Below are 24,211 nucleotides of genomic sequence, written 5' to 3'. Positions count from 1 at the left end.
TTTCGCAAAAGTTTATAACGTAGAACCGTGAAAAAAAAACATTTTTTTTCCACAAAAATGATCTTTTAGCCGCATTGTTTTTTATTTTCATGAGGGTAACAGGAGAAATTGGAGCCCAAAAGTTGTTGTGCAATGTCTCCGGAGTATGCTGATACCCCATATGTGGGGGAAAATCCATTGTTTGGGCGCACGGCAGGGCTCAGAAGGGAAGGAGTGACGCTTTGGAATGCAGACTTTGATGGAAAGGACTGTGGGCATCATATCATGTTTTCAGAGCCCCTGATGTGCCTAAACAGTGGAAATACCCAAAAAGTGCCTCCTTTTTGGAAACTAGACCCCTCAATGAATTTATCTAGATGTGTGGTGAGCACCTTGAACCCCCAGATGCTTCACAGAAAATTATAACGTTGACTTGTGAAAATAAAAAAAACAAACATTTTTTCCACAAAAATGTAAAAAAAAAATTTTTTCACAAGGGTAACAGGAGAAAGTGCACATCAAAATCTTTTGTGCAATTTCACCTGAGTACGCTGATAGCCCATGCGTAGGAGAAAACTACTGTTTGGGCGCATGTCAGCCCGGAAAGGAAGGAGTTGGAATGGTCTGTGGGCGTCATGTCACGTTTTCAGAGCCCCTGATGTGCCTAAATAGTGGAAATGCTCAACAAGTGCCCCCTTTTTGGAACTGATACCTGATTTGTGAATGTTATAATGTAGTGTCATGCGTCAGTTGTGTAGGACAACCTGACGAACACTACACAACTGACGTAGGACAACCTGATGAACACTAACTCGGTTGTGTAGTGTTCGTCAGGTTGTCATACGTCAGAAATTTATTTAGTTGTGCATGGAAGAATGGTACCTTCTGAAGCATTCTTTCATGCACAGGCCAGGTTTGTCGGGGCAGGTGTCACATTGATAAATGGTGTCCTTGCGTATTCCCCTTCTGTAACACACTCGGCACTTCTTTTGTGACTTACCTTTTTTTCTTCTTTGAGGGACCTCCCCCGGGAAATGCTGGCCTGGTACAATTTGAGGTCCTTCAGTTCCGGAAGTACTGGGGCCCACTCCGTCACCACTGCCAAATATCAGGGCTTTGATTACTACCTCCTGGAACTGAAGGTATGACATAGAAGTCTGGCCTTCACATCATGATAGAATGAAAGCGTTGTGCATTGCCATCTGTACGATGTGCACGGCCAGCATATTGTCCACATTTTGGCCTATCTCAAAGCACTGTATGGCTGGAGGACTTGATCAGAGAGATCAACTCCCCCCATGTATTTGTACCCCACTAGACAATCTGGTTTGATGACTTGTGTAGTGGAATCTCGTACAGTGCTGAGGGTGCTGCCATCACCACGTATGGTGGTCAAGAAAAGGATATCCCTCTTGTCCTTGTACTTGATCACCAGCAGGTGGTCGCTATATTGGGCTCTACTATCACAACTTCTGAGCATCTGCACAATTAGCGTCTTTGGGAGGCCTCTCCGATTTTTGCGGACAGTACCGCAGGCTGCGGTACCTTGCGCAGAGAGGGACTTGAAGAGCGGGATGCTGGTATAAAAGTTATCCAGGTAAAGGTGATAACTTTTAGCCAGCAGAGGGTGCACCAAATCCCACACAATTTTCCCACTCATTCCCAGAACAGCATTTAGGGGGCTCAATCCGGGAGTTCTTCCCTTTGTAAGCTCTAAACTTGTGAGTGTACCCTGAGGTTCTCTCACACAGTTTATACAGCTTGATTCCGTACCTGGCCCTCTTATTGGACAGGTACTGCTGGAATCCAAGCCGCCCCTTAAAATGGATTAGGGACTCCTCCACGCAGATGTCCCTTTACGTACACTTAAGCAAACTTGTTGAAGTGCTCGATGCCCGACCGAACTTTGAAAAGACGATCAAAGTTCCGGTCATTGCGTGCAGGACACCATGCATTATCGTTGTAATGCAAGAACTTTGTGGATAGCCTCAGAACGTGTCTGGGTCATGACCATTCGGAACACTGGAGTGTTATACAAAACGTCAACATTCCAGTATTGCTGAACTTCTGGCTTCTTCAGTATCCCCATGTGAAGTACCAGGCCCCAAAACTTCATCATTTCTACTGCGTCTACAGGAGACCAGTTAGAAAATGATGAAGAGCGGTTTTCTGCCAAAAATTGATGAGCGTACAAATTAATTTGGCCCACCATGAGGTTTACAAAATCCTCAGAGAAAAAGACTTTAAAAAAGTCTATTTCTGTGAGGCAGGTGGTGTCAAACTTGATTCCTGATTCCGGCATGAAATCAGGAATCAGTGATGCATAATTTTCGGGGGGCGAGGTCCATACGGGGTCAGTAGTAGGGGGCGCGAGTTCATCTTCTCTCCTGGGGCGACTGCGTGGCGGTTCAGCAGCACCTGAGGAGAAAGGGGAGTCAGAAAAATAAAGAAAGGTGGGATCCTCTCCCTCGCCGTCGGTGTCAGAGGCTAGAAAAGCGTATGCCTGCTCCGCTGAATAGCGAGTTTGTGATGAGCGGGACATTTTTTTTTTTTTTATGCATGTGGTGCATGTGTGTCAGTACTTTATTCAGTGTGTGTGTGTGTGTGTGTGTGTGTGTGTGTGTGTGTGTGTGTGTGTGTGTGTGTGTGTGTGTGTGTGTGACAGTGTGCTTGGTGTCAACTTTTTTTTTCCCTGAATGATATAAAAAAAAAAAAAAAAAAAAAAAAAAAAGAGGGAACAGCCGGAGGTGGTGCAATCAGTGAGCACGAGTGCGGATCAGTGATCTGCGGTCAATGATCAGCGCTCGACTGCTGCAGGAAGCACGAAAAAAAAACTGCCAAAATATCGAGCAATCAAGTACTAATCAGCGCTGGTGGCAGAAAGGAGGGTGAGGGGGGGGGGGTAAAAAGAGGGGGGGTGGGAGGGAATTGGGGTGGATGTGAAGGGATCAAAAATTTACTTACAATTGTGTTGTCTTGTATTCTGTCTGATGTCTTCAGTCACAGCAGGAGCAGAGTTTGTGGTGTCACAGGTATCACGACCTGACAGTGTGACCTCCTTGTACAAAAAAAAAAGTCAGTGGGAAAAAAAAGCGTAGAACAGTGAGCACGAGTGCTGATCGGCGATTTGCATCACCGATCAACGCTCTGCAGCTGCTGTATGCACGCACGGAGGTGATGCAAAGTGGGGGAGGGGAATGGACAGGGACAAAAAAAAAAGTCCTGGAAAACAGCAAGCATGGACGTTGATCAGTGTTGTAGTCACTGATCAGTGCTCGGCAGCTGCAGGACGCACGAAAAAAAAAAGCCAAAAAACAAGCGATTAAGTACTGATCAGCGCTCGGTGGCAAAAAGGGAGAGGGGGATTGTGGTGAGAGGGGGGGTAAAAAGAGGGGGGATGGATGAGAAGATCAGAGATGACCCAAAGTCTTCTCTGTTCTTCCTGCAGGATCAGCAGCAGGATCAGGGGACCGGAGCAGCTTACCTCAACAGCAGCAGGAGACCGGAGCGGCAGACCAGCAGGAGCAGTGACCGGAGCAGGTAGGAAAAAGGTCTTGTGGTGTCACAGAGGCTTCTGTGGCACCACAGGGCTCAGCAAACCAGCAATAAGAAGTTTGACTGCTCTGTACAAATCGTCACTAACTGAGCAGATGCAGAGTGGTCACAGTGGGGTGACAGCCAGATCACAGGCCTGTCACCGCTATGTTATGGGCTCTGATTGGTTGCTCCAATAAAAGCCGGCTGGGGCCAGGGCTGACACTAAAGGGGGTGGATGGTGACAGGCAGGTCACCGACCCGTGACCGCCTGGTCACCGTGCGGTCGGCTCTGATTGGTGTGGTCGATGTCATCGGCGATAGCACCAATCAGAGCCGGTTGGGGCCAGGCCTGGCGTTGCCAGGCACCAGTCTAGGATCGGTGCTCTTAGGAGCACCGATCCTAGGCTGCACATCACTGTTACAAGCAATCTGATTGAATACCTGTAACAGTGAGAAATGCTGTGATTGGTTGTTCAGAATTGAACAGCCAATCACAGCGATCGTGGTTGCGGGGAGGGCAGCAACACCCCCCAGGATGATGACGCCATCTACCCTGAGGAAAGATGCCACTGAAAATTGAATGTGATCACCGCGACTTCAGTCGCAGTGCCGCATTAAAGCTTGGGCATAATAATACATATCTGGTACAATAGACCCAGGGCGCAGATACGTATTATTACGCAGGATATCAGAAAGGGGTTAAAGGCATAAAAATTCAATGTCCAAAAATTTTTAATTTTTGGCAAATGTGAGAGAATTTTGATACATAAACACAAATCATACAACTAACATAAAGTACATTGTGTCATGAAAAAAAACATTCTAGAAATCCCTGTGATATATAGAAGCATTCCATCTACAGTCACATGTCAGATTTGGCTCTGTCAGGAAGGTGAAAACTGGCTTTGGCAGGAAAGAGTTAAAGAAAACCGTCAACCTTCTGTGTTGATCTACATTAATGTGGGTTTTTTAGAAGAAAATAACATAAGAAATTCTGTAAATATTACTGCTGCTAGTCTCTTGGTGGATGTCTCTACCAGCTTTGCATACCTGGAGGCTGACATTTTTGCTGCATTAAGAGGGGAGTGATCAAGGTGCCCAGGGCAAAGTTAAGCCCCCACAGCTTTGGGTCACACCACCCCACAGGCACAGCTACAATGGCCGCAGCACAGCACCAAACCCAAAGTCTAAAACAATCACCTTCTCCATGGTCTCAAACAATTATTACAGTGTGATTCAATCATTAAGGCCTCATTCACATATCCGTGTTGCACATACATGTATGTTCTGTTTTTTTCACGGATACAACATGGTCCCATGATAATCTATGGTGCTATTCACATGTCCATGTTTTTTCAAACACCCTGTGTGTCTGCAGGTCTGACGGAGACATATCCATTTTTCTCAGGTTTCACAGATGAAAAGGGCTAATACAAGTCTATGGGTCCATGAAAAACACGGACAGCACACGGATGGTGTGCTGTCCGTATTTAACACTGCAAAGGAAAGGAGAAGCTTTGTCATTTATTTAGTTCCTTGCATCAGCCACACAGTTACCCAAACTAAATTCACAGAATGTTTCCTCGTGCACTGTTGCAGAATCCTGCCTAATTTATGATCTTTTTCACGTTTCTTACTTGCTAGCTGTGACCGCAGAAGAGGTCTCTCATGCAATGACAGAAGGCGAGGAAATGACAGCTGCCCCAAGGGACATCTCCACTGCAGAAAATGGCTCTCTGGGGCCCACAGGAGAACATACCGGAGAGGTGTCCACCGAATCTGAGAGTGACTTACTAAACTTCAGCATGGAAGAAACAAAGTGAGTCTTTAATGAGAATTGTCATTAAATGATGGAACATTAGAAGAATGTGAAATCCAAACTCAGTGTTGTGAATCAGAGCTTGTCTTTTTGGCCCCTATATAAATGGCCACTTAACTTTTTGTTATTATCACAACTCGCCCAATTTATACGCATCATTGTGAAATGAGATTTTGAAGACGTTAAATGTTAGCATAGTGCAGGAATACTTAGCGAAATCCCTTCCATCATAATCTTGTCTGCAGACAGTATAGTTAATGCCACATGTCGTAGCTGAAAGCACATTCCATTGTCCAAATGTAAATATCGCAGGACTTGGGCCGGGTTCAGACTGCCATATTGAAAATCGGGCCTGCTGTAACCGCATACGCGGACGTGATTGGTGCCATTTTCAGCTCTCTGTGCACATCCAAATTGGATATTACTGCGGTCTCTTATTGCATGCAGTATTCTGGTCTGTGAACTAGACCCAAGTAGTGCATGCTGTGATTTTACTATTAATTGGCTAGGTGCCATTATTTTTTATCATGGCAAGCATGAATTTACACAAGTTGAAACTGCAAAACCGCTTTAAGGCAGAAAATGAGGCTAATGTCTGCACAAAGCAATGCCTGCTCGTAGCATGTATATTAGATTGTGTTATTCAGCCATCATCTGCCTCTATTAGCCACAAGCAGAGCCCTCAGCTGTTAACCTATTAAATGCCACAGTAAATCTGTGACATAGGCATTTACAGCTTGTAGCCCAAGTGCACACTGTTATAACCGCGACATGATTATGGGCTGCCGATGGGTTTCCGTGACAGCTAGGGGTCTGCTGAAGACGCATGTGACTGTCCTGTCCTTACTGTAGTGAAAGGTTGCGAGAGGTGAGAAAAAAGGATAACAATTATGGTAGTCAGTCCAGTGGCCTTATTAAAAATCAAGCCAGGCATGACCACAAAAGCAGACAAGACTGCCATCATGTGCAACTCCGTGTGCTTGTCCAGTTGCATTCAATAATTCAAATGCATCTTAAAAGTGGTGTGTGCCTCCGTGCATCTCGCCACAACTCTTACTCCATTCAGAGACTGGAGTAAGATTTGTAATATAAGGTACGCCACAATTTATCATGAATTAGATGCTCTGGAGTCGCCATACTTCACTGACCTGTCCCCAGATTCAGCCATTTTTTTTAGCTGACCAAAACTAGCATAACATTAAAAAGTTGTAAAAATTTTGCAACTTTTCAAAAGTGTTTTACTTTTCCAGAGAAAACACTTTGATGAATCAGGGCCTCTATGTTCTTTTCATTCTGCAGTGGTGCGCTTTGCAGTTTTCCACTGATGCCACTTTTGCCAAGTGTTTTTCTTATTGTGGGTATCATGTACATTGATTTTGACTGAGACATGTCAGACATGCAGTTCTTTAGTTGTTCCTTTCGGTTCTTTAGTTACCTCCTGAATGAGTCATTGATGCGCTCCTGGAAATGTTCACTACTATTCTGCGTTTTCTCTATTTGTGGGAAATGGCTCTTGAGTGTGGATTTGTAACCCTTTCTAGACCTGTAGATTTCAATAACTCTATTTCCCATGTGGCTTTGTAAGAAGCATTTCAAGGTCCTGGAGTGGCCTAGCCAGTCTTCAGATCTAAACCCTATAGAAAACCTTTGGAGGGAGTTGAAAGTCTGTGTTGCACAGCGACAGCCCCAAAACATCACTGCTCTAGAGGAGATCTGCATGGAGGAATGGGCCAACATACCAGCAACAGTGTGTGCCAACCTTGTGAAGACTTACAGAAAACATTTGACCTCTGTCATTGCCAACAAAGGATATATAACAAAGTATTGAGATGAACTTTTGTAATTCGAAAAGAAAAGAAAGGGCGCATGTGTAGACTCACAGGGCTATTTAAATAATTTAAAAAGTGCCAGTACACTCACCTGTGATGGTTGTGTACGTCTACACAACCAAGATTAAGCGTGTGATTAATGAGGCTCCGGGTCACCTCTATTTGTAGTACCGTCCTGTCGGTGTTTGCCTCGCAACTCCGTGCTCCTCAAGTGGTCACACGATCCTGCCGGACCAGATACCACGTCACTGCAGGTCCTCAGTAGTTTAACCCGGTGGCTGGATAACCGCAGGTCCTCACATCCAAATAGACCAGGCTGCTCCTGCCTCTTTGGCTCCGTATGGAGATATTTCACAAGTAAACAATGGTGCAGCGGTCTCAGGGAGCGCCAAAGGAATACTGGACAATTTACTAGATGGCAACCGACTTTTATTCTTCCTCCAATACCACTGCCACAACGCGTTTCCTTTACCCCACCTGATAAAGACGGCTTAGACCGTTGAAACGCGTTGTGGCAGTGGTATTGGAGGAAGAATAAAAGTCGGTTGCCATCTAGTAAATTGTCCAGTATTCCTTTGGCGCTCCCTGAGACCGCTGCACCATTGTTTACTTGAATTTTTGTAATTGACCAAATACTTATTTTCCACCAAAATTTGAAAAAAAAATCTTTCCAAATCAGACAATGTGATTTTCAGGATTTGTTTTCTCATTTTGTGTCTCATAGTTGAGGTCTACCTATGATGTCAATTACAGGCCTCTCTCATCTATTTAAGTGAGAAAACTTGCACAATTGGTTGCTTACTAAATACTTTTTTTCCCCACTGTATATTGTTTTTTGAGATTTTCTATCCCACTAAGTATTGCCAGCCAGGCTCACTTTAATTGATGTTTCAATTCACCAGATTTGGATGTCTTCATGGCTGCGTGTGGCTATCAGTATGATGGCTGAAAACCGCAGCAGGCCTTTGCCACTGACGTCTTTCCAGTCTTTCTTTGTACAATTAGTTAGGCCCCGATTCACCAAAGTGTTTACCCTAGACATCTGGCTTTTAACCCTGAAATCATTTTGAGACTTGCAAGAAAAAATGGTTGTGCAAGGAAACGGTAAGAAGACTGCAGCTGTTGAAAGCTGCAGCATGACCCCTGCATGTGGACCCAGCCTGAACTAAACTGACAATTGTATTTAGTTAACTGGTTAATTTAGTAGCTGAAGGGGAATTATTATTTTTTGTATAGAGTCAGGTAGTGCTATAAAATGATTTTTTTTTTCCTCTTCAAGTGTTAAATTGTCAATTAAAACGTCTTGTCTTAGTTTGGTGATCTCAAGAAAGATGCACAAATATAACAAATGGGGTAGGGGCAAATACTTTTGCACAGCATTGTAATTCACAGGAGTTTCCAAGGAGAATAAGGGGACCACTGATTATACCCATGAATGATTCCAGTGACTTCAGCAGTCTGTAACCCATTTTGATGGTACAGAGAGTAAAGGAATAAAGGACTGGGGTGGCTCCATCTTGCTTACAACATGGGCTCCCTAGATTCCTGGTACATGTTCTGTCCGATATTATTTAGTAGGGTTATTATTTGTTAGTAATCAGGATATATGTGCATTTCCGAGCTCTGATACAGAAAGTTAGGAGAGCGGCAGGGTTGGCTTCAGTACCCAAGTCCCACCATGTCGTAGGATGGAATCTGTAGGTGAGGTGGGAGGCTGATAAGGACCGTCACTATCCTTTCACAGGGGGTTTGTACCATTCTAGTTTATTCTACAACTCTCTATCAGTAAACTATCGGCATCCATTATGTCTCTCAGCAGTGCAGGCTGCTTATAAAAAAATAATTCTGCTGTACTGCTTTCTTCTCACTTGCTGTTTAGCATTACTGGATGTGTTTGAAGAGATAAAACTTCAAGTCAGATCACTTTCAATGTATTTTGTCTGAATGTTAGTATTAGTTTTGATTATAGTAGATTCTTTAATTTTGCATATTACCATTTTAATTATTATTATTCTTTTAATTCTCAAATAGTGTTTATTATCCATGCTTCGTTTTGCAGCAAAATACGGGAACAACTAGGCATGAAACCACTTCCAAGAGATAAGTTTTCCCCATTCTCATCACCAATGGAGCCCTATGGAAACCGAAAAAGAAAGGTATTTCTTAGTGGAAAAGGTGGAAACCCCCCACAAGTGACACCATTTTGGAAACTAGACCCCACAGGGAACTTTTCTAGATGTGTGCTGAGCACCTTGAACCCCCAGGTGCTTCACAGAAGTTTATAACATTGAGCCGTAAAAATAAAATTTTCACATTTTTCCCACAAAAATGTTTTTCAGCCCCCAATTTTGCATTTTCATAAGGGTAACAGGAGAAATTGCACCATCTAACTTGTTGTGCAATTTCTCCTGAGTAAGCAGATACCCCATATGTGGGGGAAAACCACTGTTTGGGTGCACGGCAGGGTTTGGAAGGGAAGAAGCTCCATATGACTTTATGAATGTAAAATTAGCTTGAATAATTAGCGGACGCCATGTCGCTTTTGAAGAGCCCCTGATGTGCCTAAACAGTGGAAGCCCCACACAAGTGACCCCATTTTGGAAACTATACCCCTCAGGGAACTTATCTAGATGTGTGATGAGCACACTAAAACCCCCAGGTGCTTCACAGAAGTTTATAACTTAGAGCCATGAAAATAAAAAAATCATACTTTTTCCACAAAAATGATCTTTTAGCCCCCAATTTTGTTTTTACAAGGGAAACAGGAGAAAATGGAATCCAAAAAGTCAAAAACTGTTGTACAATTTGTCCTGAGTACGCTGATACCCCATATGTGGGGAAAATACACTGTTTGGGCATTCGACAAGGTCAGAAGGGAAGGAGCACTGTGTGACTTTTTGAACGGAAAATTGGCTGGAATCGAGAGCGGACGCCATGTCGTGTTTGTAGACCCCTGATGCGCCTAAACAGTGGAAACCCCCCACAAGTGATCCCATTTTTAAAAAAAAAAACTACACCCCTCAACAATTTTATCAAGGGGTATAGTGAACATTTTGAAACAAGCGGTACGATATAGAATTTGATAATATTAGGTCATCATATTGAATAAGTTATCATTAGTCGGGTACTCGGGTATGCACAATGTATCACGGATGCCCGAGTCCCCGCCCCGACTGTTTCACGGTTGATAGACACCCAAAAAAAACATGTGGAGATCACTCATGCATGGCAGGCAATCTCCGCGAGGTTTTTTTGGCTGTATAACAGCCGCGAAAGGTATGGGGTGGAGACTCGAGCATGTCACTCAAGCACCCGCGATACTCTGTGCATACCCGAGCATCCGAAGCAAACTCAAGTAGCGAGCACTTACGCTCAACGCTAGTCACCATATCGTTATCATTTTTTTTCTTTACTTTTTAAAAAATCCCAACCCCAACACAACCCTAACCTTAACCCTAGCACAACCCTAACCCTAGAGTTTATTTTTTTACGCCTTTCCTCGTGCGGTTTTTATGTTTGGCTGCTGTCAAACACTTAAAAGACGCTTTTTTTTTTGCAAAGACTAGTTTTTGCATAGCCATATTTTGAGAGCTATAATTTTTCCAGATTTTGGCCGACAGAGTCATGCAAGGGCTTGTTTTTTGCAGGACAAGTTGACCTTTTTATTGGTACTATTTTCCGCCACGTGACATTTTTTGACCACTTTCTATTCTGATTTTTGGGAGGCAGAATAAACAAAAAATAACAATTCAGGAATAGGAATTTGTTTTTTTTTTGTTTTTTTTTATGCTGTTCTGCGTGTGGTAAAATTGATAAGGTAGCTTTATTCTTCGGGCCAGTACCATTACAGCGGTATCACATTTATGTCTTTTTTATGTTTTGGTGCATAAAAACTATTTTATAGAAAAAAAATTTTTTTTGTATTGCTTTATTCTGAGAGCTATAACTTTTTTATTTTTGGGCTGATGGAGCTGTATGGCGTCTTGTTTTTTGCGGGACAAGATGACGTTTCCAATGGTACCATTTTTATTTACATTCATCTTTTTTTTTGCGTTTTATTCCATTTTTTTGTTTGGCGGTATGATGATAAAGCATCATTTTTTGCTTCATTTTTTATTTATTTTTTTTACCTAAAGGGATTAACAAGGGGTCAGTTTTACGGGTCTGGTCGTTCCGGACGCGGTGATACCAAATATGTGTACTTTTTATTGGTTTGTTTTTTTTCATAATATTTATTTATGGGTACAGTATATTTTTATTTTTTTGGGATTATTTTTTTATATATATATTTTTACATTTATTTCTTTTTCACTTTCTGACACTTTTTTTTTACTTTTACACTTTGTCCCACCATGGGACTTTCACTTTTTGAAGGCAGATCGCTTGCATAGCATAGAAATGCTGCAGCAGCATCTCTATGCTATGCAGGCTGCAGCCCCTGCACACACAAGTTAGTTAGACCGTGCACTGAGCAGGATCTAGCTAAGTTGCTGATGCCTGGTGACCCGGATGTCGTCATCACATCGGGTCACCATGGCAACTATCAGGACCATGCAAAGACAGCGCGGGACGCCAGAGACCAGGTAAGTAAGCCGCTCTTACCTCATGCTGCGATCGACTTCGGGGGTTAATGTGCCGGGAGTGGTGCGGGACCGCTCCTGACACATAGCACCGGGTGTCAGCTGTGACAATCCAGACACCCAGCACCGATCGCCCTGCCCAGCTTGTGTGCGGGCGCGATCCCGTGATGCGTAATAGTACGTACCTGGTCCAATAGTCCCAGGTCAGTACGATCATGTCAAAAAGGGGTTGAACCAGTTAGTCATTCTGTACAAAATAATTTACAAATAACATTTCCCATATGTATACTTTACATGAGTATCATTTTTGAAACATTTTTGTTTTGTTAGGAAGTTAGAAGGGTTAAAAGTTTATCAGCAATTTTTCATTTTTCCAACAAAAGTTACAAAACTAATTTTTTAGGGACCACATCACAATTGAAGTGAGTTTGAAAGGCTTATGTGTCAGAAAATACACCATTTTAAAAACTGCACCCCTCACAGCCCTCAAAACCACATTCAATAAGTTGATAAAGGTGCTTCACAGGAATTATAGCAATGTGGAAAGATAAAATTAACATTTTACTTTTTCCCACAAAAATGTTGCTTTAGCCCCTAATTTTACATTTTCACAAGGGTAACAGGAGAAAATTAGAGCACAGACATTGATGGTATTGTTTGCAGGTGCCATGTCACATTTGCAGAGTGCTTGAGGTACGAAAACAGTAGAAACCTTCCCCCCCCCCCACCAGTGACCCCATTCTGGGAACTACAACCCTAAAGGAATTTATCTAGAGGTGTGGTGAGCACCTTCAACTCACAGGTGTTTAACAGAATTTTAAAACGTCTAAAATAAAAAATCAAAATTTTCCCACAAAAACGTTGTTTTAGCCCCAATTTTTTTATTTTCACAAGGATAATAGGAGAAAATGGACCCCAAAATTTTTTGTGCAATTTCTCCCGAGTATACCGATACCCCATATATAGTCGAAAACTACTGTTATACGCACTGCCGAGTTCCAAAAGGAAGGAGTGATGTTTTGGAGCGCAGACTTTGATGGAATTGTTTGTGGACACAATGTCGTATTTTCAGAATCCTTGAGGTGCCAAACCAGTAGGAACCCCCCACAAGTGACCCTATATTGGAATTGAGTGTATCAGGTTGTGCAATTAATTTGAGTAAATCATAAATAAATAGTGTCCAGCATAAGATTCCACTTTAATTAAATGCGGGAGGGGTTTATATACACCCCTGATAGAAAGAGCTTTATGCCAACAAGCAAGAAACTGTTTTGTGGGATTCGGAGATAGTTGTGTCTAAGTGTCTGGTTCAATCCAGAATCTCAAGGGCTTGAAATGTGTAGGAGGAAGGTTTCTGTGTAAAAGTGGAAACTGAGAAGAGAAAACAAAATGGATTCTGATTTCCCACATAGTAATCCATGGATGAGTGGTACAGTTTGAAACAGTCTTTTGAAGCAGACCAGGCTTGTTGAGCAGATGTCAAACTGAAAAATGTTGTCCTTTTTTATCCCCCTTCTGTAACAAACGTTGCACTTTTTTGTGACCTGCCTTTATTTTCAGATTGTGGAACCTCACTGGGGAAATGTTGCCCTGGAAACATACGGACACCTTCAGTTCCAGAAGTACTGGGGCCTTCCCAGGAGAGGTCGCGACCGAGCCCCTGTGGGTTAGAGGTCCGCCAACACCATTGCAAACTTCCACTGGATGTGCTTCCTCTGATACACATTCAGCTGAAGTGTATTGTGGCGCAGGTCTGTGTGCTACAATATACGGTGCCGGCTAATCAGAGACCAGCAGCTGACATTGGCGTGCACATGACTGGGGGCGCATGGCAGTAACGTCATGTGCTCCTGTCGCTTGCACGCTGAAGTCAGCTGCCGGCTTTAGAAAAGGACACCATGCGGCGGGGGAGCGAAGGGAAGGTGAGTACAATCATTTTTTTTTCTATATATATATACAGTACAGACCAAAAGTTTGGACACAACTTCTCATTTAAAGATTTGTCTGTATTTTCATGACTTTGAAAATTGTACATTCACACTGAAGGCATCAAAACTATGAATTAACACATGTGGAATTATATACTTAACAAAAAAGTGTGAAACAACTGAAAATATGTTTAATATTCTAGGTTCTTCAAAGTAGCCACCTTTTGCTTTGATGACTGCTTTGCACACTCTTGGCATTCTCTTGATGAGCTTCAAGAGGTAGTCACTGGAAATGGTCTTCCAACAATCTTGAAGGAGTTCCCAGAGATGCTTAGCACTTGTTGGCCCTTTTGCCTTCACTCTGCGGTCCAGCTCACCCCAAACCATGTCGATTGGGTTCAGGTCTGGTGACTGTGGAGGCCAGGTCATCTGGCACCCCATCACTCTCCTTCTTGGTCAAATAGCCCTTACACAGCCTGGAGGTGTGTGTGGGGTCATTGTCCTGTTGAAAAAGAAATGATGGTCCAACTAAACGCCAATCGGATGGAATAGCATGCTGCAAGATGCTGTGGTAGCCATGCTGGTTCAGTATGCCTTCAATCCCCAACAGTGTCACCAGCAAAGCACCCCCACACCATCACACCTCCTCCTCCATTCTATCTCTCAATGTTAAAATTAACCTACCCTTAAAATTATAGACTTTTCATGCCTTTGTCAGTGGGCAAACTTACAAAAACAGCAAGAGATCAAATACTTATTTCCTCCACTGTATACCAGGAAGGAGACCAAAATGGGGGGCATTACTACATTAAGGGTAAGGGGGTGCACCTCGTATGTCTTTATAAGGATTTAAGATGCTACAAGGGCCCATGCATCTAACATGCGGGGGAAGAAGGGTAGGTCCAAATTTGTCACGAGGGCCCATTGGACTCTAGTTAAACCACTGGACATTCCCCTTCCTGACTTACAAATATTAGGGCCTTCATCACTACCTCCTGAAACTGAAGGAATATTCCAATCTGACCTGCACATCATGATGGCGCGTAAGCGCTATGCAGTGGAAACTAGAAGTTTACATACACTATATAAAAAGACACATATGCATGTTTTTCTCAATATCTTAATATGAAATCAGAATAAACCTTTCTCGTTTTAGGTCAATTAGGATTATCATAATGTTTAATATTTGCCAAATGCCAGATTAATGAGAAAGAGAGAAAGTTTTAAGGTATTTTTATTACTTACTGCAAAGTCAAAAGTTTACATGCACTAAGATTACTAGTTTACATGCACTAAGATTACTATGGCTTTAAACAATTCTGGACTGCCCATATGATGATGTTGTGTTTGGAAGCTTCTGTTTTTTTGGCAACATCTGAGTTAAATAGAGACACACCTGTGGATGTATTTTAATGCGCACCTGAAACACACTGCTTCTTTGTGTAGCATCATGGGAAAGTCTAAAATAATCAGCCAAGATATCAGGAAGAGAATTGTGGACTTGCACAAGTCTGGCTCATCCTTGGGTACAATTTCAAGATACCTGAAGGTACCTTTTTCATCTGTACAAACAATTATACGCAAGTGGGAATGTCCAGCCATCATACCGCTCAGGAAGGAGACTGGTTCTGTGTCCCTAAGATGAATATGCTTTGGTCCGACATGTGCCTATCAACCCAAGGACAAAAGCAAAAGACCTTGTGAAAATGATGGCGGGAGCTGGGAAGATTGTGTCAATAACCACAGTGAAAGGAGTACGGTATCAACATGGACTGAAAGGCCACTCTGCCAGGAAGAAGCCATTACTCCAAAAGAAACATAAAAAAAGCCAGATTAATGTTTGCAAATGCACACAGGAACAAAGACCTTAATTTTTGGAGACATGTCCTGTGGTCTGATGAAACTAAAATTAAACTTTTTGAGCATGATGACCATCATTCCGTTTGGAGGAAAAAGAGAGAAGTTTGGAAGCCTAAAAACACCTTCCCAACTGTGAAACATGGGGGTGGCAGCATCATGTCGTGGGGTTGTTTTGCTGCAGGAGGGACTGGTGCACTTCACAAAATAGATGGCATCATGAGAAAAAAAGATTATGTGACAATACTGAAGCAACATCTCAAGACATCAGCCAGGAAGTTATAGCTTGGGCGGAAATGGGTCTTCCAAATGGAAAATGACTCCAAGCATACTCCTAAAATGGTAACAAAGTGGCGTAAGGATAACAAAGTCAATGTTTTGGAGTGGCCATCACAAAGCCCTGATCTCAATCCTATTGAAAATTTATATGCAAAGCTGAAAAGGCAGGTGTGAGCAAGGCGACCTACAAACCTGGATCAGTTGCACCAGTTTTGTCAGGAGGAATGGGCCCAAATTGCGACCAACTATTGTGAGAAGCTTGAGGAAGGATATCCCAAACATTTGACCCAAGTCATTCAGTTTAAGGGCAATTGTACCAAATACTAATGAAATGTATGTAAACTTTTGACTTTGCAGTAAGTAATAAAAAAGCCTTAAAACATTATTTCTCATTATTCTGGTATTTGGCAAATATTAAAAATGATGGTAATCCTAATTGACCTAAAACGGGAAAGATTCATTTTGATTTCATGTCAGAAATTGAGAAAAACATGCATATGTGTCTTTTTATATAGTGTATGTAAACTTCTGGTTTCAATTGTATGGCTAGCTTTCTGTACCACACCTTAGCTTTCTATATGGCACTGTAGGGCTTTAGGACTTTATCACATGTTCTTATTGTAACCCTTGTGCCCCAGGAAACATTCTGGCTTGGGGACCTGTATAGATGCCTTTGCCATGTATTGTGGTTGAGAAAAGGACTTTCCTCTTGTCATTATATTTGACCACTGCATGTTGTTGCTACATTGGGCTCTGCTCTCATCCTTTCTGAGCAGCTGCCCAATTAGCGACCTAGGGAGTCCTCACTGCTTTTTGTGCACAGCGCCACATGCTGCGGTAGTGACGCACCCCCTGGGCCATATTCTTTAGGGGAATACCCGGAGCCGGATCAGATGGGGGTTGTAGTCTCCGAGTGGCTGTGACCCGGTCCGTGCCCAGGGTGTCAAGCTCAGAGTATGTGGCAGTCCTACAGATGTTACAAAGTTCGTTATGTCGACTACGCCACCCGTTGGATTGCGGTCACTACGGCCGCCGCTGCAGCAGGGTCCGCTGAGGCTGATGGTGTTGGTGCAGCTTAGATAGTATAACCCCCAACGGGAGGGGTATGGCCTCAGGGGGTCAGGTGCAGAGGATGGGGGTTGTGGTGGTGCAGCGTAGATGATAATTAAAGACAGAGTCGGGTTGTGCAGTTCAGGGTGTTTACTTACTGCAGATATTCCGGTCACTCCAGCCTTGAGTGACCACCCGAGCCGTGCTGCGTCCACCAGGTCCTGGATTCAGCCAACCCCCAAGCAAGTCCGGAGCGTGTCCCTGAGCCCTCCTTCTTGTCCTTTCTTCTGGCCGTCCCCACCAGGGATCCACCTAGGTCCAGCTCCCTCGGGCCTTCTGTTGGGAGACCCTTGGCCTTGGGTTCCCTGACCCTACACGTGGTTTGCCTTCAGGGTGGATGTGGTGGGTGGCCGTGGCAGATTCTGCCCACGGCCTCCGGTCTCTGGCTGAGGTATGCTTTAGCCCCCACCAGTTTGGGATCCGGTACCCTGTTGCCAACTCTTCACCCTAGGGTTGTACTTGGGTTCTCAGAGTTCCTTCTGTCTCCCCCTCTGGGTCTTTCTTGCTCTCCTCTCTCACTCTCTCTGGGCCTGGGGCTGCTCTGCTCTTCTGCTCTCTTCCTCTCCTCTGGCTTCTCTGCAAAGACTGGCTGACTGACCCTGATCTTAGATGGTGCCCACCTTAAATACTCCCTCTATGTGTGAGCTCAGGTGACCAGCACCCAATGAGCTCCTATCTTTACCCAGGCTGCTCCCCCTATCTGCCCCTACACTACTGGGATGTACCACCCCCCTCCCACTCCAGCCAGGAACAGACTCGGTCGTACCTGCACATTTCTAAGTGGGAGTACCGTTGGTCTGCTCCTCGGAAATGGGATGTGTGTAGTGCATGCAGCTTTCTGAGCTCAGTCCCACACTCCATCCTTACCCGGGAGTGGGATATCACACCTCTGGGTTGAGGTGCAATACCCCTGTAGCAGCCGAATCCTCAGGGTGCTACAGTAGCATTGGCAGAGAGGGATTTGATGAGTGGGATGCTGGTGTAGAAGTTATTTACATTGATGTGACAACCCTGATCCAGCAGTGGATGCACCAATTCCCACACAATTTTCTCACTGACTCCCAGGACAGGTGGGAATTCAGAGGGTTGAATCTGAGTGTCCTTCTCTTCATAAACCCTAAATCTGTGGGTGTACCCTGAGGTACTCTTGCACATCTTTTTTATTCCATAGCTGGCCTTCTTACTGGGCAGGTATTGCTGTTATTTGAGCCTCCCCTTGAAGTGTATTAGGGACTCATCAACGCAGATGTCCCTTTGGGGAATATACACATTGGCCAATTTGATGCTGAAGTTGTCAATGACCTGCCTAATTTAGAAAAGTGTAAGTTGGGGTTATCTTGTGGTGGACACTGTGCATTATTGTTGTAGTGCAACAATTTGTGAATGGCCTCAAAGCGTTTCCGGGTCATAGCCATGCGGAACACTGGAGTGTTATAGAATAAATCAGCACTCCAATATTTCCAAATTTCTGGCTTCTTCACTATCCCCATGTGAATGACAAGACCCCAAAACATCATAATTTCTACTGTGTATATGGGGGTGCAGTTAGCAAATGATGAAGTGGGGTTTTGGGCAAAAAATTGTCAGTCATATAAATTTGTCTCAGCCACCATCAGATTTACAAAATTCTCAGTGAAAAACACTTTCAAAAAGTCAATTTCGGTGTCAAATTGGATTACTGATTGGGCCACAAAATCAGGAATCTGAGGCTCATAATCTTCAGGCGGTGAGGTTCATGGTGTGTCACTAACGGTGGGCACTGGCTCATTTCTTGTCCTTGGGCATCTGTGTGGGGATTCTTTATCACTGGAGGAGGAGGAAAAATAGAGGAAGGTGGCATCCGCTACCTTCCTATCAGTGTCTGAGGCAAAGAAGGCGTATGCCTCCTCCGCTAAATACCATCTTTAGGAAGAGCGGGATGTTTGATTCTGTGTGTGTGTGTGTTGGATAACAAAATTTTATTTAGCTGTGTGTTTGTTGTAAACTTTCTTTTATTAATTCATTAAGTTTAGAATAGAAGAAGAAAATAATAAAAATAAGAATTATAAAAATTTGGTAAAATAAAACAAACTTGCTAAACAAACAACAGTAAAAAACAATCATAACCGTAATTCTATGCAATTGAAAAAAACTGTAATATAAGTACTACAACAATTTTACACTAAAATTTAGAAGCTGCAATTACTAAACAGACATAAGTAAAAAAAAAAATTTACTGAGCGCCCAAAACTATTTGACACTAATTGTGATTATATTTTAGTGAAAAAATACTGTAGTAGAAATACTACAATACATTTTTACTGTGGATTACACGTTCCCTAATGTAGCTGTATCAACTAATCTAAATATTTTTTTTTTATTTCATTCTTTTTCTTACACTTTACTATCTGACGCTTATTCTAATTATATTTTAGTGAAAAATGCTGTAGTAGACGCTGATTACTACAGTATATTTTTACTGTCACTAATCTAGCCCTATCAACTAATGTAAATTATTATTTTTATTTGATTCTTTTTTTTTTTTATATACTTTAAAAAAAATTAAAAAAAACAACCAGATGCCGATCAGTGATGTTTGTCACTGATTAGAACTCAGCGGTTGCAGGACGAACGCACCGAGGTGGTGCAAAAGGGGGAAAAATGGACAAGAAAAAAAAAAAAAGTCGTATGCCAAAAGCAAGCACGGATGTGGATCAGTGATGTGCTTCACTAATCAGCTGCAGGACGCGCACACAGAGGTGGTGCAAAGGGGGATAAAAAAAAAATGGGCCGGAAAAAAGCGCAGAGATGCCAGTCGGTGATGTGCGTCATGATGCACCCCCTGAGGCCGTGGGGTACTCTGCGCAGGGCCGGTCTGGTCTTTTAGGATAGTCACGGTGGCGTGACCCGGTCCGTGGCCCCGGGCGGTCAATAACAGAAGGGAATAAAGTTTTGGGGATAAAGTTTTGTGACGCCACCCGTGGTATGCGGCTATAGGTGGCCGCCGCTGCTGTTCAGATCCACTGGGGCCGTTGGTGACGCAGCAGAGATGGTTCAGCTCTCCACGGGTAGAGCTAGGCCCCAGGGCAGTTAAAGAGGTAGCTTTGTTGTTGGTGTAGTGCAAGGCAGGTGACGCAGCAATTAAGTCAAGGACACAGCGGGGTGCAGTCTTCAAGTTTTTACTCACAGTTCTTATGATGTTCCAGATTACAACTGCCAGCAGGTTATAACAGCCCACCGAGTCCTGTGATCCAGCCAACTCTCAGATAACTTGGGTGCACTTGATCGGGACCCCCTTCTTGTGTACCTTTCCCAGGTCGTCTCTCTCTGCGCTGGCTCTCGCCCTCCTGCCCTGCACCTCACACACAGTGTCCCAAGCCAGTGGCCGCGGGCCTTGTCTGGCGATGTCCTCTCTGTCCCCTTGGTCCTATATGGCCACCTTTTCAGCGAATGTGTGTGGTTTTGGCTACGGCACTTAGAGATACTGCAGCCTCTGGTTTGCTAGCGGAGTCTTGCAGTCCTCCACTAGTCTGGGGCCGGTCCCTTACTGCGACCTGATCCCTTCTCCCGACTATGGTCGGCGTGAATTTGGGCGCTCGAGTGGACTCCACACTTCCCGTGCCCCTAGCATCCCTTCTCTGTCTCTGGAGCCCTTCACTGACTCCCTCGCTCCTCTCGTTCTCTCTCCTACTGGGCCCCTCTGACTGGGCCCTCACTCTGTCTGGACCCTACTCCTGAATGGTCCTCACTCACTGGGCGCTTCTAGATGTTTCTACCTGTCTTTTTATACGGTCTGTCATGTGACCCACGTCACTGTCACTCTACGTGGTCCCCTCTACCTTCAGTCCTTCCTTGTGTGCTCCCCTAAACTACTTCCTCCACCCACCTCCTCTACCTGGTTGCCTCCTTAAGACAGGGACAGGGACTGTGTTCTCCCTTAGAAGCAATCTCGCCCTTCCCTACTGGAGTGATGTGGTGTTGGATATGGGTGTGTGGGTCCCGTGTAGTATTCTCTCCTTACCCGAGAGTGGAGTACCACACCTCTGGCTGAGATGCAGTACCTCTGTGGCAACTGGACCTGCAGGGGCGCCACACATCACTGATCAGCAACTGCAGGGTACACACACGGAGGTGGAGCAAACGGGGGAAAAAATGACAAAAACCGAGCGATCATAAGATCAGCACTCGGTGGCAGAAGAGGGGGGGGGGTTGAGTCAGGTGTTAGAGACAGGAGCTAAGAGAGGGATTAGAGTGGATTAGAAAAAAGCAGGGGACAGAGAGAGAGAATTTTCCATATCGAGCAGTGTCAAGTATCACGTGGATCTCGAGACCCCATAAGAAACTTATTTGAATTATCTGAGCCGGGCGCCGCAGAGAGAGAATATTTTTCCTCTGGATTCAAGTACTGAGTACTTGAGCATTTCAGTGCTCGATCTACACTAGTGATGACCAAAAAAAACACAATTCTGGTGTTTTTCATGAAGTTTAATAATGCTGCAGTGTTTAAAGATTGAACTTTAATCTTGCTGTATTGCATATGCTAATGAGGCAGGACTAATCCAGTGTGGCGTTTAACACCCCTGATGTCCTTCTAATCAAGCCTTTCTGAGTTTGACTGACAACCTGCATACACTTCCCATTGTGGCAGGACAGTTATGCAGGCTATTTGCCCTGGAAGGCGTGATTAGGAGGGTACAACACAGGACTATTCTGGGGGAAGAGACACCATGCAAGACTAGTTCTGCCTCATTAGCATATGCGATGCTGCAGGATTACGATTCATTTTTTAAACATTGCAACTCTAGTAAGTTTCATGAAACGTGTCATCTAATTAAAGCAGTCCCCCGTGCGCATCACTATATTAGTATTTGTGGACATGGTGGGGACCTGATAGGTTCCCTTAAAGTGTCCGTCTTATTCCCACAACCTTGTAAGGAAAGGGACAGCCATGGGATACAGCCCTTTACTTTGCCGAAGGGCTAGGAGTCAGTGCTGTAGCTTCTCAAAATTGTAACCAGCATCTGCTCGCATAGACTTCTTGCTTCTCAACATATAAAGTCCTCGCCAAGTGTCCTGGCTATGCCATCTCCCAAGTTGGTTATGTAGCCTCACAGCCTACTTTCTCTGCAGTACTCACCCTCTTTCCATGGCACCTTGAATTCAGCCTCATCTTCATCACCTTCAACCAGCATGATGGCATTTACAGCCATCTCAGACCACAGTGCCACAACTTTCTGGCCATTATTTGCCACCTCCCACCAAGCATCAGTAATGAAACGCTTGTTTTGAACAGATCCCAGAGTGTGAGCTAAATAAGGCTATGTGCACATGGTGTCCTTTAGTTGCTAACACAGCTGCTAAACTTTCCCAGGTAGAGCTACTTCAGGAAAACGCCAGCCGATATTTTCTTGAACCGGCTATCGGTTTAGCTGTCGTTCTTGCGGCGTCTTTCATTCTATTCTGTGAAGTATAAAAAGCAGGCCTAGTGGAAGGCGCCCGAAGAATGATCATGTCACTTTTAACCATTTTCAGGGTTCCTGAAGTGGTCAAATGAAGTGACATAAGCCTGAACATGTGCACAGCTATGTCATTTTGATATTGCTGTGTATTATGTTCACAATATGGGGCAGTTTTACAGCACTTTTTCTGGCAGATTCTACAGAATCCCTTTGCACGATTATACTACAACTGATGGGCCTGCGCTTAGACACTCCTAGCGAAATGACGAGCCGAGCTCTAAATCTGCGCATGCTCTTGCTCCGGCGGCCATTTTCCTTAAGTCCGCCGCCGGGAGGTCATTCTTGAAGCCCTCCCTGTCTCTTGTGACCCAGCTCCGCCGCCTCCCCACCCCCTCCTTCCCCGGTAAGCTAAATTCGGACTATAAGATGGACCCCCATTTGACACATTAAAAATAAATTGTTTTCTTTCTCAAAATTTAGGGTGCGTCTTGTGGTCTGGTGCATCTTATAGTCTGAAAAATATGGTAAATTTGTATGACTGTGATTGCTTTACCCCACCGAATAACATAGCATGTCATTTTTACTCCAAAGTGAATGATGTAAAAATGAAACCCAAAAAAACTTAAAAATCTTTTCAAGCATTATAGGGTTTATGAAATGGTGCCATAAAGAATACAACTTCAGCAAAAAAGAACAAGCCCTTATATGGTTATGTTGAAAAATATAATGTTATGACGCTTGGAAGGCAGGCAAACAAAAGCAAAATCCTCAAAAATGGCTGCAGCACCAAATGGTTAGAATATTTGTGCCAATTTCCTATTTAATTTTTTTTTTATTTTATTGTTTCAGAACAACGTATTGAATGCAGTATTGCTTCTTCTGAAGGACCTGGACTCTGAGTGCTTGGAGATAGTTCAAAGGACTGCAGAGAATCGGATTCATCAGCTACAGAGAAAAGAACTCCAGCAAGAAAGCTAAAAGTATCAGGAGGCAGGTTCAGCCTGGGAACTTCAGCGTTCATAATCAGCCCATGCATACATCATGACGAGTGCTTAACTTCAAGATGAGCAAATCTAGCAAAATTAGCTTTGCTAAGCACCTCTTTAATCAGAATCCAAGATTGAAGGTTAAAATAAGTTTATGTACAGCACTACGTAAGCGCAAAACATTCTGCTATTTGTGTCTTTTCATGCATGATAGGAAAACGTATGCAGTGAACGGTACTTGGGGAGGATAACAAATGTATATTTTTAGACAGGTTGAAGAAGAATTTATTAAAGGCTATACCTCTAGTCTCATTGCTTATTCACCTTCACCACAGTGATATTCAGTGTGATAGAAGTTATTCTTTGTATAGGAAATTGTATCCACATGGGAATGTTTGGATAAACTAGTACAATAAGCCAAGTTGTTAATGCTAAACACCACTGCTTTATTATTACTCCATGGTAACGATTAGATCGAAGCACTTAGCATTTTAAACTGTCGCAAAAGTTGATAAATGTAAAGAAAATTTGGGATTAGTATGAAAATATAAAAGCCTTTTCACGGTGCAGTAAATCCCAATCCAAGTTTATAAAACAGTTTTCAGTCTCATATGTTTCTGTACAAATGTCAGTTCTATCATTTTTGTAAATTGTACACCACTCTATGGAGAGTCTATAAAATATATAACAACATTATTTGAGTCACTGTCCACTCGAAGTCAAACATGACGACCATGTTAAAAAGATGTAGTGTTATAATTTGTATTGGTTTCCATAAATCGGTAGTGAATGTGCAGACAGTGAGATTAGACCCTCCTATTTTAGTGCATCCGTCAGACTAATATTGTGCCCTATGTAAAGTTTCATAT

At 43.5% G+C, this 24,211-nt stretch overlaps 1 protein-coding gene across 1 annotated transcript in view; it reads left to right on the top strand.

The window, feature by feature from the left end:
- CFAP410 (cilia and flagella associated protein 410) overlaps positions 1-23,987 on the top strand; it is a 163,051-nt gene extending 139,064 nt beyond the window's left edge. Inside the window, exons 5-7 of the mRNA XM_073645569.1 lie at positions 5,161-5,335; positions 9,224-9,320; positions 23,206-23,987. Of these exons, the coding sequence (XP_073501670.1) occupies positions 5,161-5,335; positions 9,224-9,320; positions 23,206-23,334 (401 nt within the window). The 3' untranslated portion in view covers positions 23,335-23,987. The remainder of the gene's footprint in view (positions 1-5,160; positions 5,336-9,223; positions 9,321-23,205) is intronic.
- The last annotated feature ends 224 nt before the right edge of the window (positions 23,988-24,211 follow it).

This window comes from Phyllobates terribilis, unplaced genomic scaffold, assembly GCF_046119375.1.
Source record: "Phyllobates terribilis strain yellow unplaced genomic scaffold, ASM4611937v1 Scaffold_9__5_contigs__length_417890890, whole genome shotgun sequence".
Classification (NCBI taxonomy): domain Eukaryota; kingdom Metazoa; phylum Chordata; class Amphibia; order Anura; family Dendrobatidae; genus Phyllobates; species Phyllobates terribilis.
Note: the sequence above shows the minus strand (reverse complement) of the source record. Positions and strands in the feature narration are given on the sequence as shown.